The sequence below is a fragment of the Pogoniulus pusillus genome, chromosome 11 (assembly GCF_015220805.1).
Source record: "Pogoniulus pusillus isolate bPogPus1 chromosome 11, bPogPus1.pri, whole genome shotgun sequence".
In the NCBI taxonomy this organism is placed as follows: Eukaryota; Metazoa; Chordata; class Aves; order Piciformes; family Lybiidae; genus Pogoniulus; species Pogoniulus pusillus.
In genome coordinates, this window is record NC_087274.1 from 24,240,321 (window position 1) to 24,256,809 (window position 16,489).

The 16,489-nt window shown below is 42.2% G+C and overlaps 1 protein-coding gene across 1 annotated transcript in view; it reads left to right on the forward strand.

The window, feature by feature from the left end:
* Window positions 1-2,367: 2,367 nt before the first annotated feature.
* The window catches only part of MAN2B2 (mannosidase alpha class 2B member 2), a 30,702-nt gene continuing 16,580 nt past the window's right edge, over window positions 2,368-16,489 (forward strand). Inside the window, exons 1-6 of the mRNA XM_064151504.1 lie at window positions 2,368-2,653; window positions 5,010-5,156; window positions 9,646-9,751; window positions 12,129-12,301; window positions 13,489-13,604; window positions 14,574-14,751. Of these exons, the coding sequence (XP_064007574.1) occupies window positions 2,522-2,653; window positions 5,010-5,156; window positions 9,646-9,751; window positions 12,129-12,301; window positions 13,489-13,604; window positions 14,574-14,751 (852 nt within the window). The 5' untranslated portion in view covers window positions 2,368-2,521. The remainder of the gene's footprint in view (window positions 2,654-5,009; window positions 5,157-9,645; window positions 9,752-12,128; window positions 12,302-13,488; window positions 13,605-14,573; window positions 14,752-16,489) is intronic.

Genomic DNA, 16,489 nt, shown 5'->3' on the forward strand with positions numbered 1-16,489 from the left:
TTATATTCTTCGCCACTGCATCCAGGACAATGCCACACTGTGGTCTTTGTGAAAGAATAAGGAGGTCAATTTAACTTTCCGAAAGAAACAGGTTTAACATGGAAATAACATTCTGCAAACATTCTCAGCTGCTTTTAGAAACAAAGCAAAATGCCAACAGTTAAGCATTCCTGGGAGCTTCATCTAAATTGCAAAGACCATAATGCCTTCTGAGGTAAAAATCACCAGTTCATTTAGACAGCATGTGTATATATATCCCTAAGCCATATGTTTGCTGGATGTGCACTAGCTTTCTTGGAACTGGAAAGGTTTAAGCTGATGATTTGAGGAAAAAAAGAGTGACACAGAGCTGTATTAAAGTAAAGCTTCATCCAGCTGATTGCACTGATACTTGCTCCTCCTACAAATTACCTACAGACCTTGACTGCTCTTCATAACAATGTATTATCATATACTTAGCATTCCAATGTTAGTTTGGCAGCTCATGCAGTACATTTGTTTTATTCTTTCCAAAATGAGGGGGCAGATGCAATCACGTTTACAGTGTGATTTATTTCTGCAGGTATCTTGAATATTGAGATGAGTTAATTCACAGCCAAGTGCCAGTTACTCCAGTAGGAATTTGTCTTTTACCAGTGTAAGTCTGCAGATGGACACTCTTAAATCTATTTGTGATTGTTTTCTTCAGAGAGATGACTGGTTTAACTATGTTTGGAAACTAGTAATGCTGAATCCCAGAGTGTTAGGGGTTGGAAGGAACCTCAGAAGGTCGTCTAGTCCAACCCTCCTGCCAGAGCAGGATCACCTAGAATAGGTCACGTAGGAACGCATCCAGGTGGGTTTTGAATGTTTCCAGAGAAGGAGACTCTGCAAGTCTCTGGGCAGCCTGTTCCAGGGCTCTGTCACTCCCACAGTGGAAAAGATTTTCCTTATGTTTAGGCAGAGCCTCCTATGCTCCAGTTTGCACCCATTGCCCCTTGTCCTGTCACTGGACACCACTGAGTAGAGCCTGGCTCCATCCTCCTGACACTCACCCTTCACATCTTTATAAACATGAATGAGGTCACCCCTCAGTATCACCTTCATCCATCACTCTGCACTGTTGGGGATGAGCTGAGAGTTTAGTGTGGTATATTTTTGTCATTTCAGGATTGCAAACTTGCTAAAAGAATGTAAGTTACTTGAACTAAGGAAGGTAATCAAGCTTTGCTACCATGCATTTTAAAGACTCAAAGCTTCAAAAGTAGCTTAATCTGGTTTGACTTTTAATAGCACAGTTTTACCACTTTCTGCCCGGTATGTAACTGCAGACAACTTCAGAGGAGACTGGACTTAATTATCCTATAGCACTTTTAATTATGGGATGGATTTTTTTTCCTTTTCACAGGGATTTCATACAGACACAAGAGTCTACCTTTTTGGTTCGCAACAACGGGTCCACCTTTTGCTAGCAGTGATAAAACAAGCCATAAAAACAAATTAAATGGGATCAGAAGGTCAACCATATGAAATTTAATCTTGCTACAACTTCAGAACTTCAAAGATGCAGACAATAGCCTGTAATGAACTATTGTACCCTGAAATAAAGAACTCACATTCAATTCAAAACAATTTCCTCAGGAAAAAAAAGGGTAAGGATTTAAAGTTGTCCACGATGCAGAACTCTGATTTCTCTCTGAGAAATCTAGTTCTAGACAGGGGCAGAGTTACCATCAGAGCCACCAGGATCATCTGGGGGCTGTGGGTTTAACTGGCTCTTGCCCCCTGTTGTAGACATCTCAAATCCCTGCCTGGAATGCTGTTCAGCTTTGGGGCGCCTAGCGTAAGAAAGACCTGGGTCTACCTGGGCAGGCTGAGAGAGGGGAAATGAAGATGAGCGGAGGACTGGAGCACCTCTCCTGTGAAGTTAGCCTGAGAGAGCTGAGGTTGTTCAGCCTGGAGAAGGTTCCAGTAACACCTTATAGCAGCTCTCCAGTACTTAAAGGCAGCCTACAGGGAAAGCAGTGGAGACATTCTTCATTAGGGAATGTAGTGGTGGAGTTTTAAACCACAAGAGATTGAAGATTCGACATTGGAAGAAATGGTTCATCGTGAGGGTCATGAGACACTGGAACAGGGTGCCCAGAAAAACTGTGGATGGCTCATGCCTGGGTGTGTTCAAGGACACATGATGCTTTGAGCAACCTGGTCTGGTAGGTGTGCCCCTACAGGAGGATGGCATTAGAGGATCATTAAGGGCCCCTCCAACCCCAGCTGTTCCAAGCGTCTGTGAATACCTGCGGAGCAGCTCAGAAGCGCAGAGTCGTGCCTCAAAATCCGCTCATTTAAAGGCAAACTGCTGGAGCTCGAGTTATTTTTAACAGCGCCGCTGCCGCTAACGGGCGAGCCTGGCGGCCCCACACTCTGCCGCTCCTGCGGCGGCGCCACCGCCGCTGCTCCCCGCCCCGGGCCGGCCGCCGTGCCGAGAGGCGGTGCTGGGGCGGCGGGACGCGGAAGCGCCGCGGGAGCCTGCGGTGCTGCCATGAGTGCTCGGCTCTCGCTGCTCCTGCTCTGCAGCCTTCCTCTTCTCCCCCGGGCCAGCGGCCGGGAGGAGCTCCGGGCCTGGGTAGTCGCCCATAGCCACATGGACGTCGGCTGGGTTTACACGGTGCAGGTGGGGCCCTGCGGAGCCAGGCTGGCCGCGGCGGGGTGACGGCGCGGCCGCTGGGGTAGGGGTGGGCTGGCGGGGCTGAACCCCTCCGCTGCCCGGCCGCAGCTCAGCTCCCTGGGTGCACTCAAACCAGCAAACCTACGCGGGGTCGTGTTGATCTGGCGCCCGGGTCCCGCCTGGAGCTACCCCGGCACCTCCCCGCCTCAGAGTAAGCGCAGGAAACGCATAAAGGTGCATCTCCTGCCGCGGTCTGGTCTGAAATGTGCTCCTGCAGCTGGTATCTTGGCATCTCCGGATGATGCTTTGGAGGAGGCATGCTTAAATTAGGAGCTGGGCCCGTGAATTTGGGGGTTGCATGTGCCTGTGTTCAAATCTGGGTATCACAGTACAGGAAAGACATTGAGGTGTGCTTTCGTTATGTAGCAGATATTAGTGGTCTGTTTTGCTTCTCTCGGTACTAAAGCAAAAGCCCAGGAAACCTCTGTCTTGGAGAGGAGAGCAGAATCCCAGGCGCTCAGGGATGGGGTTGGAGCCTAGTGCCATGGAAGTGCAGGAGGAAAGTGTTTTTTGCTGGGTATTATGAGATGTGGAGCAAAATAAATCAGGTGAAGCATTAGTACCTTTTATATTTGTCAAAATCTTGACTTGCTCATCATTATGAGTTTCACTGATGTGAAAGATGTTGTGGCTACTTCACTAGCTTGAGTGAACTGGCATCAGCTGTTTAAGAGTGACTAATAAAAAAGGCAATGGCACACCAAGGAATCTCTGCTGCCCTTGCATTTTGCCTTCCCTTTTAGGAGACATTGGTGAATTTCTCCAGTAATGCCCCAAACTCCTCTACAGAAACTGTGTAGGAGAACACAAACCTGGTTTTTATTTTCGGTTGGTTAGTGGTCACAGATCTTATCTGAGAGAATTTAAATATTAAATGTTATTATCTTTTTGTGGATTTTTGTTGTTGTGGAGGGGTTTGTGTGTTTGTTGGGTGGTTGATTTTATTTTAGTTTGGTTTTTGAGAAGATGCATTTGCTCAAAGCCCCAATTCCTCTACTATTGAATTGCAAGTATGCACAATTCCTGTAGTCAAACCCCACAGAGCTTACCTGTAGACCATTTCAAGTACTTCTGTCCTGAGGAGAAACCTGGACTTAACTCTCAGTGGAATGCTTGTGAAATTCTAACCCATTTTGCATTTTTGGCTTGCTTAGTTATGATGTCAGAACAGCAATCTTCCTTGTGTGCTGAAAATTACAGTGTTGATGGAGAATTCCAGCGTTGAATGTATAATAAGACCATTTTTTTTATCCTCTCAAAGTAATCTGTTGCAATCCAATACTAACAGCAATAATATAACTTATGTGAGATGTGGTATCTTGCTGAAGTATCTTGCCATAGGTATGAGAGATACCTTACCCTTGTCTAGAATGCAGTACAAAACTTTTATGTCATGGCAGACAGGTAAAATTTATATAAATAGAAGTTAAATCTTACATGTTTATTTATACTGGGTCACTGCCTACTGCTGCAGACTGTCTCATTACTGATAGACAATATGAATTTGAAAGAAAATTATTGTTGCTTGCAAGTGTCCTGATTTGTGAAAACAATTATTTTCAATTCCCAGCTTTGCAGGATTGAGTAACATTATGCTGCTTAGTTGGAGGGTAGTTTGAGTTGGAATAAAGACTGGCTTGCCTTAATCTCCAAAATACCTCAAGGCCTCATTGTGGAATATGAATTGCTTTAGGAACCACTTAGGATAAATGCACAGGTTCTGGATGATTTTACATCAGCAGTCAAACCGGTTCCAGGAGTCCTCTGCTAGTTTGATTTTACTGTATCCTAAAACATAAAGCAGAATGGATCTCAGACTTCTAGGGCCACAGTAGCCCTAGAACCATCAACACACACCTAAGCACAGAGTTATGCTCACTCTGAGGAGACAATTCTGGTCATTCAGGCCACCATAGGAAGAGCAGAAAAGGAAGAGTTAAGCATTTCAAGTGGGTTTTTAAGCTATATTGGTGTGAAATCTTATTATTTATGACATGGTTGATATAAGGTGAGAAATGAGGGACAGGATGAGCTGTTCCCAGTACACCAAAAGAGAAGCTTGTATTGCTGTCTGCAGATCTTAGTGGAAACTACACCATTACCTAATCAGGTCCTCGGAGGCTGTGCTTCTGGCACAGAAGGGGCCCACAAGCTGTATTATAAACAGAAGTCAGTCTGAGTGTTCAGAGAAGTGCACAATGAATGTGAGATTTTTTTCTTCTTGTGAAGCCCGGAGTGTGTTCAGAGCAGCCTGATTGATGTTGACGAAGGTTTATTTACTACTGGTTTGGGGTTTTGGCAGGAAAGTATGCACGCGTACGCAGCCAACGTCTACACGTCTGTTGTAGAAGAGCTGATGAAAGGAAAGCAGCGCAAGTTCATTGCTGTGGAGCAGGAATTCTTTCGGCTCTGGTGGGATGCAGTAGCCACAGAGAAGCACAAGCAGCAGGTAAGTTGTGTTAGGGCCATACTTTCTGCTAACAGAGAATCCATGCTCTGCTCAGGAAGCAAGGAGGGGCAGACTATTTCACTGTTCGCTTTTTAGACGGGTCTTGTGTAAGCTGTCTCTGAATCTGATGGTACTTATGAAAGGACCTTGACTCTAAAGGCAGTTGCAAGAGGTTAAAACCCCAGTTATAGATTAGAGAAGTAGGAGGCGGTAACCTTTGCACCAAAGACTCTTAACACTTTACAGTTCTTGTTTGATCATTGGCTTCCTTATTGTGGGTATACTAGTACAAGATATAGGTGATTCTGGGAGAGGCTGCGCCATAAACTGCTGCCTAGCACTGCTCACAGGAAAGACTTTTTTTCCTTTCTAGTGAAGTACTAGAAACCTGCCATGTGTAAACAACAACAATGCAGCCAACAGGTGACTGTGGATTTAAAGCAGTAGCTGTGTGGAGCTTGTTTATTTACAAGCTGTGATCACTTCAAGTCTTTAGAACTTAAAATATTGTTTTCTTTCATTGTGAAGTTCTGTTTGTAGTTTCTTATTTACTCTGGCAATGAAACAAACGTGCTGAGATCAGAGACTCTGCTAACAAAACCAGAGGGTATACAGGTGCTGTTTTCCAAAAGGACTCACTCAGACCTCCAAGGTCTGTTTTGTAACCAGGGTCCAGCCAAAAGCAGTGCATTACTTGAAGTACTTTCCATCGTTTCAAGTGCCAAGTATTTAAAGCATCCTGGTGGTGAATGGTGCCACATCCAGCTGGCGGCCAGTCACTAGCAGTGTCCCTCAGGGATCAGTGCTGGGCCCCATCCTCTTTAACATCTTCATAGATGATCTGGATGAGGGCATGGAATCAGTCATCAGCAAGTTTGCAGATGACACTAAGCTGGGGGCAGATGTGGCTGGGTTGGAGGACAGAAGGGCTCTGCAGCGGGACCTTGACCGCCTGGACAGATGGGCAGAGTCCAGTGGGATGGGGTTCAATAGCTCCAAGTGCAGGGTGATGCACTTTGGCCACAACAACCCCATGCAGAGATACAGGCTGGGGTTGGAGTGGCTGGAGAGCAGCCAGACAGAGAAGGATCTGGGGGTGCTGATTGATACCCGCCTGAACATGAGCCAGCAGTGTGCCCAGGTGGCCAAGAGAGCCAGCAGCATCCTGGCCTGCATCAGGAATGGTGTGGTCAGCAGGAGCAGGGAGGTCATTCTGCCCCTGTACTCTGCACTGGTTAGACCTCACCTTGAGTATTGTGTTCAATTCTGGGCCCCCCAGTTTAGGAGGGACACTGAGATGCTTGAGCGTGTCCAGAGAAGGGCGACGAGGCTGGTGTGAGGCCTTGAGCACAGCCCTACGAGGAGAGGCTGAGGGAGCTGGGATTGTTTAGCCTGGAGAAGAGGAGGCTCAGGGGTGACCTTATTGCTGTCTACAACTACCTGAGGGGTGGTTGTGGCCAGGAGGAGGTTGCTCTCTTCTCTCAGGTGGCCAGCACCAGAACAAGAGGACACAGCCTCAAGCTACGCCAGGGGAAATTTAGGCTTGAGGTGAGGAGAAAGTTCTTCACTGAGAGAGTCATTGGACACTGGAATGGGCTGCCCGGGGAGGTGGTGGAGTCGCTGTCCCTGGGGCTGTTCAAGGCAAGATTGGATGTGGCACTTGGTGCCATGGTCTAGCCTTGAGAATTGTGGTAAAGGGTTGGACTTGATGATCTGTGAGGTCTCTTCCAACCCTGATGATACTGTGATACTGTAAAAGAGACACCTCTTGTCTTTGTTTGTTTGTTTAACTTACTCCACCAAATTCTGGATTTACAGAATAAGCTTAAACTTAGAACCTATGTGCAGATGACATTTGTTTGAGAGGTTTTGCTATGTATAACAAATTCAGTGGTTCTGTTGGGGCGTTGTGTCCCATACTTGCCTGTTGCAAGTCAATTTCTGGCTTGCTTTTAATTAGAAAACTGCTGTTAAGTCTGAGGTAGGGGAATCAAAAATAAATAGAATAGGAACTACTTTATGCAGATACAGAAGAGTACTATTAACTTTCTAAAGTGACTTCATTTCAAGCATGTCATGCTGCTGTAACTCAAATATAAAGGCCAGTGCTTCTCTATCTATTCCAGCTGTAATATGGAATGCAGAAGACTATTCACATGACATTTGATCTCAGCATACATGATTCAGCCTTCAATTTCCTAGCCTAATTACTGTTAATTTTAACTTTTACACATTTTTAGTCAGTTGTCCAGTTACTTTCTAGTTACTGCTCTGAAAATTAGATTTAAATTCCTCTTAAATTAGAAGTAACTTCTTAAATTAGAAGTAAATTCCTCTTAAACCTGTGTGTCAAACATTTAATTTCTAAGAATATTTAAGAGCTATAATGGTTGCTGCTATGTGGCATGTTTTTTAACAAGTTGCAAATACTGAACCTTGAAATTAGGTCACTCTGGTTACTGTCCTGCTTTTTCCACTTGAGCACTGGCATTAATGATTTTCTGTTGCATAGACTGGTTTTAATTTTGCCTTTTTTCATAATTTACTCTTTCTTTTTGAGTACAAGATTTAATTTTAGTTTGTTTTTGAGTGTCTGCTTTGCATTAGGTCAGTAACATTAAAACCTAGTAAAAGTTACAGCCTGGGTGCTGAAGCTGATTTTACAATTCAGATGAGAATATACAGGAGTGAAATGTACTGCAGCAGTATTCACCTCTTAGTTCCCAGTTCATGATATTTCCACAGTATTTTCTTCTTGGCTTATCCTGGCCAGATGCCTGGGTGTCTTAACTAGGAGAAGAAAAGATGTTTAGCCAATTCTGTCTGGTTCAGAGGAGTGAGTTGATGTAGCGATAGCAGTAGCTGTCCCAGGGACCACGGATATGTCCTACTACTTGCTGCTTGTAGTACTGCTGTGTCTATCTTCCTGATTTCTCCTTCCTTTTTCCTAGTTCTGGTCAGCAGAAGTGCTTGTCATTAGAGATGCTGGCTTTTTTGTAGGGGATATTACCTAAATTACTTGAGTTTTCTTGTGTTTTCAGCCTCTCAGCGATTCCACAAAACTTACATTAAAAAAAATACTTCGGTGTCCCAAAGAGGTATCTTTTTTGGACATCCATCCAAATGGGGAATAATAGCCACAGATGCTTTTCATGTAGGTCAGGACCAGTTCTGTGCTGACACCAGATATCAGTTATCTGGTCTCCCAGCATGCTAATCAGTCACCACAGTCGGCTGGAACTAATTTATGAATGCTGAGCCCTGAAGCGTTTTCACAACATTGTGAACAAGAGAGATGATTATAATCAGAATTGACAATCTGGCATCCTATCTGAGCAGACACAGGGGCATTCACTGAAGCTTCCTGGGGAAATAAACATAATAGCCCTGGAATTGGCATCCTACATAACAGTCTCTCTCTCTCTTTATTAAAGGGTGGAGATGGAAATATACACATATATAAACTTTCCTTTCAGATGTTTGAGGCGTCTTTTAAGTTCTAGAGAGTGAAGTGACTGTAAAAAAACCCAGCAGACTCCCTTACACTTCTAGAAAGGGATGCAGACTATTACTCCCTCCTCCAAACACCCCCTGCCTCTATCCAGCACATTTGCCAGAAGTCGTACCTGTCAGCATACTTCTTGTTCCTGGTGGCTGAAATTTAAAACATAAACCCCAGGAAAACCTTTCATAGCTGAACAATATATTGTCAGCTTTTAAACCAGGAAAAAAGAGACCAGAAATTCAGGTTTGCAGTAGGTTAATGACCATGCAAACAAACCTGTTACATGTGGAGTAACTATTTCTTAATAAAGCATTCTGTCTCTTACAAGTTAAGCAACCTGTCTGTGCTCTAGAGGCAAGGTACATGCATACAGAGCAGAAGGAATGTGTGTGTGGCCGTGGTGTGGTGGTACATTGTCTCTCTCCTGGATCCTGCAGATCCATCCCTAACTGTGAGAGAGGTTTGAGACTGCAGGCAACCCTGGGAACCTGGCCAGTGCTGCTTGCATGAGGTTGCATATTGCTCTTACATCCAGACACCCAGTGCCCTTCCTAAGCCAAGACAGATGCAGCAGGATGAAGACTTTGTGGGAAACACTCGTGTCTTCTGTTTTAATTCTCTGGCTCTAATTGCTTTCAGGCATGATCCTAGGTTGCCACCAGAGCAGTGTATGGGGACAAATCTGGTGTTTAGTGTGACAGTAACAGCCCTACTGAGAAACCCCCAGAACAGGCTCTACCTGGCAGTCACCCTTTGTGCCTGCTACCCACTTTCAGTGCAGTGTGCAGCACATTAGCATGCTTTTTTTCCCCTTCTCCTTTTTGATAGCACTCAGTACAGACAGCTTTTTATCCCACTTTTGTTCCGGATGCCTTCTTGACAAGTGTTATGTGGACATAATGTGCTGTGATCTGAAATTGATTTGCAGGCTTTTTGGGTATGACTGAAATGTTTATGTTCTGTGTCTTTATTTCAATATCATAGGTCCATCAGTTGCTTCAGGAGGGACAACTGGAATTTGTCATTGGAGGGCAAGTGATGCATGATGAAGCTGTGACACTAATTGATGATCAGATTTTACAGTTGACGGGTATGGTATTTACATTTCACTTTTATTTTTCATTGCTCTATAGGGGGTTTGTTTTTTTCATTTCTTCACCTCAGAATTGCTGATTTTCTTACTCTTTAAAGAACTGATTAAAGCATCTCTTATTTTTTACTTGCTGGTGGGTAATCCATATTAAAAATCTTTGCTTTAAAAAAAAAGCCAAACACAACAGTTGTGCAGTGAGCAGAAGGGTTACAGAAAGCTGGCTTGCAGTTTAATCGATGTCAGTTATAAACTCCCTTGGAGAAGAGACCTTTTTGTGTGTGTGTGTGTGTGTTTGAGAGCTTAAGCTCCTGGGAAGATAGTTCTGGTGAAATTGAAGGTTGAAATGCTGTGTAAGAAAAGTCCTGGTAGCAATTGAGTGTGTGGGAAGTAGGTGAAGTCTTCTGCAGAACACGAGCCTTAGAATGTCACTGAGGTCACCTGAACTGAGGTTGAAAGACTTGCTTGGTGAGGAAACCTCCATTCGTGATCATGCCCAACAGCCTCTGCTAAAAATAGGTGCATATTTGCAATAGATGTACCATTTCCCATTCTAATTTTTCTGACTTCTGCTTCCAGCTATTTGTATGTTATACCTTTCCATTTAATGGGTTAAAAAAGTCTTTTAGTATTTAGATTTGTCTCCATCTGGTTAATGAAAAAAGAAACAGGATAAATCATGCCAATATTGTGCTATAGATGCCTTTAATATGCCATGAGGGAGCAGCATGCTTTTTAGGGGTTGGAGGGGATGTATTAGCACCAGCTGTCTGTAAGGGCTAATACAAACCCTGCCCATTTCAAGGGAACACTCTGAGCAGCTCTCTACATGGAAGAGTAAAGGGTCAGGAAAACCTTCTGTCATCAGACTGTGCAGCACCACTGGCTGCCACCTTCTTTGTATATCAGTGTTTATCAGGAGCACAGGGACAGCAGCTCCTTTTGCATCTCACTGAATCACCGCATCACACTCTGGCTGAAAGGGAGAGAGGGGATGATCATTCTTTTTTTCCTCGTCTGACTCTTGTGTTTATAGGTTGTTATATGGACTCAGTACAGGGAACCCAGGATTTCTCCAAAGAAAATACTGATACTGACTGAAGAGTCCTTTTGTTAAATACAAATAGATTCATGAGTACTGCTTTTTCTTTCATTCAAGTGAGCTGAAAAAAATATTTCTAATTTAATATTTTGTTCTGTGTATAAACTTACTTTAAGAAAATACATAATTCAAGTTTGATAATTTAAACAGGAACAAAAATGTTTAAAGTATTTTTTAATACTTTTTTTCCCCCTGAAAACTCTCAGCTTAGTTTGAGTACTTGGAAACAAGAAAAACAATGTATCCTTGAGTTGTGTGTGGAATTCATTTTGGGAAGACAAAGTCAGTGCAGGCATTTGGGGTCTGTATTTCGTGTCTTCTCCTGTCTATCCACCAGCTGTGTTTTGGAAGAGCCTAGCAAACTGCTCCAGTGTGTTCAGTTAGAAGAGTTAAAATAAAACCACTGTTTATTAATAATGTCACTAGAGAAGATACTGAAAGTATGAAAAAGGTGAAAGTCAAAAGAGAATGCTTTGCAAACACAATTCCTCAAACATGGTACTAAAATTTGGAGTGGAGCTATTCCAAAATGAGGAAGATATGGCTGCTTTTCCAAATACTTCTGAGTACAGATCCAGAAGTATGAAATTAAGATCTGCAAAATTTACTTTAAATGATCCTGAGAATCCTAGCACCAATATACTGGAGTCCTGAATAAAATGTACACCTTAGCTGGTTGGTTTATTTTTCTTGAAGTCATTTGTCTGAGTGTATTCAATTGTTTGATCTTTCTGGTTTGAGGATTTCTTTTTTGAAACTCATTTCAACACAAAATGAATAACACTGGTTGTAAGTAACATCTTGTATGGAGGTTGCTAGTAACCTTTGGCTTCTTTCTTTCTTTACAGCTGAGGATTGTATTCATGCTACTTTTGTTTACTGGGTGGCTTCCTTGTTGCTTTGTTGTTGATAGGAGGCTAAGTTTTCTGACAATGAGTGGCATGATCTGAGCAAACTAAACCCCAGTTTGTTGTTTTCATGCAGACTCCAACCTGGCTATTAGCCTTAACCTAATCTGTATCTAAGTACTTTTTCCTAGGCCTGTCTCTAATCATAATTCCTTTTTGTTATTTATCTTTTCTGATGGTACTTGGCATAGCAAAATAAATCCTGTAAGTGTGAAACTTTACAGTGTGAGTCATTAAGTTCCAGAAACTTTAAATGCTTTTGAACACAGCAGCAAGGACCTATCCTTTAAGCACTTACCTATGCCTGTTAAATTTATAAAATGAACTTACAAATGTGTTCCTAACTTAAACAAATTTTGCCTTGCAGAAGGCCATGGTTTTTTGTATGAAACCTTTGGGATCAGGCCTCAGTTTTCTTGGCATGTTGATCCTTTTGGAGCTTCATCTACAACACCAACTCTTTTTGCTCTGTCTGGTTTTAATGCTCACCTTATCTCTCGAATTGATTATGATCTGAAGACTGACATGCAGAAAAACAAGGTAAAAAACACCCTTAGGAATGGAACTTATTGCCAGCCTCTTCTTACAGTAATGTAAACCATGACATCAAGGTAATCATCTTGCTGATCTGTGTGAAAAAATGCAGGTATTTCTTCTCTAAAAGGGACATGCTGATTACATGTAGTAATGGTGAAACATAGTGAGCCTGTCTAATACAGTCAAGGAACATCTTCATGACTTCTGATCCAGGATAAAGTGTAGTCTATCCTGAAGAAGCCAACATATGCAGGCAGCTGGGCAAAGCGTAAGGTGACACTGAATTAGGAGTGTTGGAGCTAGAGGCATCTAGGCTGAGTTTCAGCTTCCTCTAAGAAGATCTTACATATGCTGGGGGTTTTGTAGACTGTGTGAAACTGCAGCATGCATGCTTGGGCATGGTGACTGTCATGCTTGGAGGGTTTATTTGTGCCTGTAGAAGTGGTAATATTGGGTCAGTTAGAGTGGCAGCTAATCATTATTTGCTGATTCAGCTTTCGTTTCATGTTCTGCCCTCTCATGCCCGGTGTTCCAGATACAGTAAATGTGTTTCTTTTCGTAGCACAATGTTGGATCTTGATCTGTCATCAATTTTACACGTGAAATTATGTGGCAGTAAGAGACTTTCTCTGGTATGAGCTGGGCATAAGACAGTTTGTATCAATCTTGGCTGAAATTCAAGTGTCTCTGAAGAAAACAGAATTCCTGATGGATTTGGTGAAGCCAGAACCTACCACTTACATTTGTAGTGAATTATGACACCTCCTTTCTGCTAAAATATTTTAGAAAGTTTTGACAGTCTTTTCCCATCTATTTTTTTTCCTGACACTTAACGCTTCTGTTTCAGTTTACTAAACATGGGTGCAATCCACAGTAGATCTGGGTCTTTCCTAGCTTAGAGGTGTTCAACTTCCACTGAACCAAGTGAAGTGTAATGCCTGCAATAAGCTAGGCTTACAGCTGAGTTTAGCGGTATGCTGGCTGTGTGCTGCCTTTTCTCCATCAACTGGAACAGAAAGAGGCAGCACTATAGCCTCCTATATTATAGTATGTGATCTTGCTGGGGTAGCATTGGCTGATCTTAAATATTTCAAGTGATGGAAAGTCAGGTGGGTGCTCCGAAGTTGTTAATGAAGGTATTCCTGTCATTGTCATTAAGTCTTTTACTTGTTGTTGTTGTTGTTTTCCAGAAGCTTCAGTTTGTATGGCGAGGCTCTCCTTCCTTATCTGAAAAACAGGAGATCTTCACCCATGTTATGGATCAGTACAGCTACTGCACTCCATCACAAATACCTTTTTCAAACAGGTCTGAAGATTTCCCAAACAGGCAGAAATATTGATCACTTCTGAGAGTTTATGTTGTTGCAGTTTAAGCATTTTCTTTGTCTGTTTTCTTTCAGCAGTATTCTACTGCTTTCTCCTGACCTATGGTTCAAGGAGGTGTCTAGACTCTGTAGATCTGAGTAAGGGTTATTAAACATCCCCAGCTACTTGCCATATCACATGGTGTTTACTCAGTACTTAACAACTGAATGCTCAAAAGCGACACTTACTACTGACAAGCACTAGAAATACTTCAAAATGTTGACAGACTTTTAAAATAGTATTTTTTTAGCACCAGGAGTCTTGGAACACAGGTACTGCTTTCATCTGCATATATATCTTGTGTAAAACCTTATTAAGAAAATACAGAATAAGAATATAAAACAAATCAATTGCTGTAAAAAGAAAATGTCCAAAGCAGGACAGGATTTTTGTTTCTCTGCTTGGAAAGTTAAGATTTAAAAACTCCTTGAAGCTCAATATGGCCTTGGCCATTGATGATTGATTTTCTATGGGTTATTTGCAGCACTATATTGGGCTAAAATTTTGTATGAGTAAAAGCAACAGATTTTTTTTGTTTACTTTCTGAAAAAAATCCAAGAGCTTATTTTGCTCACTGACTGAAGAAATGCTGAGTAAAATACTCTTTGTAAATGAAGTCTACTTGGGGGAACATCCTGCTTGCTGTTTTCTCCTCAGATTTTTTAATTCTGTGTCAGCAAACAGCAGGGACTTGGAAAGATGCAAAGTGTGAAAAGAAAACTGGACAACCTTCCCCCGACCTCCACCCCCCAAATAAATACGAAACCCTAAATACTAGCAATGGATGTAAGCTGCATTGTGTTTGCTACTTTCTCTCTGCCTGTTTGCATTTTACCCCTGCACTTTTGGATGTCTTTTTCCTAGTTGAATAAATCCTGTTTATAGCCTATTGCATTCTCCTTCTACGTAGGTCAGGATTTTATTGGGACGGCATCGCCGCTTTCCCCGATCCACCCAAAGATGGTGTGTACCCAAACATGAGCGTTCCTGTTACAGACACTAACATCCATTTGTATGCACAAACCATGGTGGCAAACATTAAGGAGAGAGCAGCCTGGTTCCGAACAAGTGATGTTCTGTGGCCATGGGTAAGTGCATGATGAGCATTTGCTTTAGGAGGTGTAGCCACATAGATAGATGGTATCTATGGCAGAATGCAGGTACAACTCACGCGTTGGTAAATTTTTATGGGGTCCAGATGTCTGATTAGTAATGATTTTAACAAGCTAGAACTTCCTCACATCATCTGCCAGCTTTCTACCAGGATATTGGATGTTAGAAGAAACTTCTTCCCTGACAGGCTTCTCAAATACTGGAACAGACTGTCCAGAAAGGTAGCTGAATCTCCATCCCGGGAGGTGTTTAAAAGACACAGAAATGTGGTGCTGAGTGTCATGGTTGAGCAACAGACTTGGTAGAGTTAGAGAATGGATGGACTCAAGGATCTTAAAGGTGTTTTCCAACCAAAATGATTCTGTGATTTTACCATCTCACTCACCATACTTAATAGAAAGAAATGTGACAAAATTGTAAAGATAGCCTCTTGTGAAGCTGTATATTGCAATGTTGATTCCTTTTTTCTCTCCTTTTGTCTATTTAAATAGTCTTTATACATAACTGCTTAGCACAACATAACTCTGACAAAAAAGATAGCAGTACAAGAACATGTGTTGTATAATAGGCAGGCAAAATCTTTTCTAACTGCTGTGTAATTGCTTTCTTATACTGTCTGTATTTTAGTTACAAACATGAGCATGTCCCAGCTTGGTCATCCAACACTTTTTTCAGCAATAAGTTGTATTAATTATGTCCTATAAGTACACATACCACTGGTATGCTCTTGCTATTTTTAAGTCCTTAGAAAACAATAACTTTGCCTAAGCTGAATGTACAGGCTGTTTCTGAAATTTGATGGCCATAGCAGTTAGAAGTTGGGTTGGAAGATGGGATTGCAAAGTAAACAGCACCTCCTTGGCCATTTTCTCAAACATTGCTAAACTTTGAAGGCAAGTTTCTGAGAGCATCTTTATTTTGAAAGTGAGATCAGGACTGACTTGTGCAATGTTTTCTTGTAATTACAATATTAAGGATGATGAATGTTCTTAAGGTGACTAGTTCACCACGATATCTGTTGTTGCAAAGAGAACAAACATTTACTGACTGATGCAGCTTTGAGTCACTGATTTGTTTTTCTCCTGTGTTTATCATACTGCTGCTTGTGTTGATTTTTCTTCTTGTTGTTGTTGTTTTTGTAGACCTTGAGGGGAGAAGTAGAATATAATAGTCTACAGTAGTGCTGGAATGGGAGGGTTTAAATTCCAAATGTCCAAATCCATATCTGCAGCTTTGCAGTGAGAAAATTTCAGTCTCTGATTTCCTAGTTGGGTTGCTTGTCATAATGAGCTTTAAACAATGCAAAAGGTTTGCTACTTATTTGTACTGCTGTGTTAAAAAGTGGAGAGAAAAGAGCATACCTCTACAGCTAAGATTAGCTTTCTTTTTGTGATTAAAAAATAATGATGGATTCCTCCCCACCCCCTTCAGCTAACAATCAGAAAATCCACACTTTCCCATTTAAGGTCTGACCTCACATCTAGACTGCTGGCCCTTTTGTAATGAGTCATGTGGTTAAACAGGTGTTTGTGTTTGGTCATGATCTAGATGTGCAGGAAGAGCCACTGGGCTGTGAGGCAGTGTAAATGTTCAAAACCTCTCTCTTTAGAGGCCACAGTAGCAGACATAGGAGGGGTTATGCAACTGTCTTAAGGGCTAGAAGCAGGTCTTTGAGATGTTTTTTGGCCTGTGTAGTTGAAGTAACTGTACAGT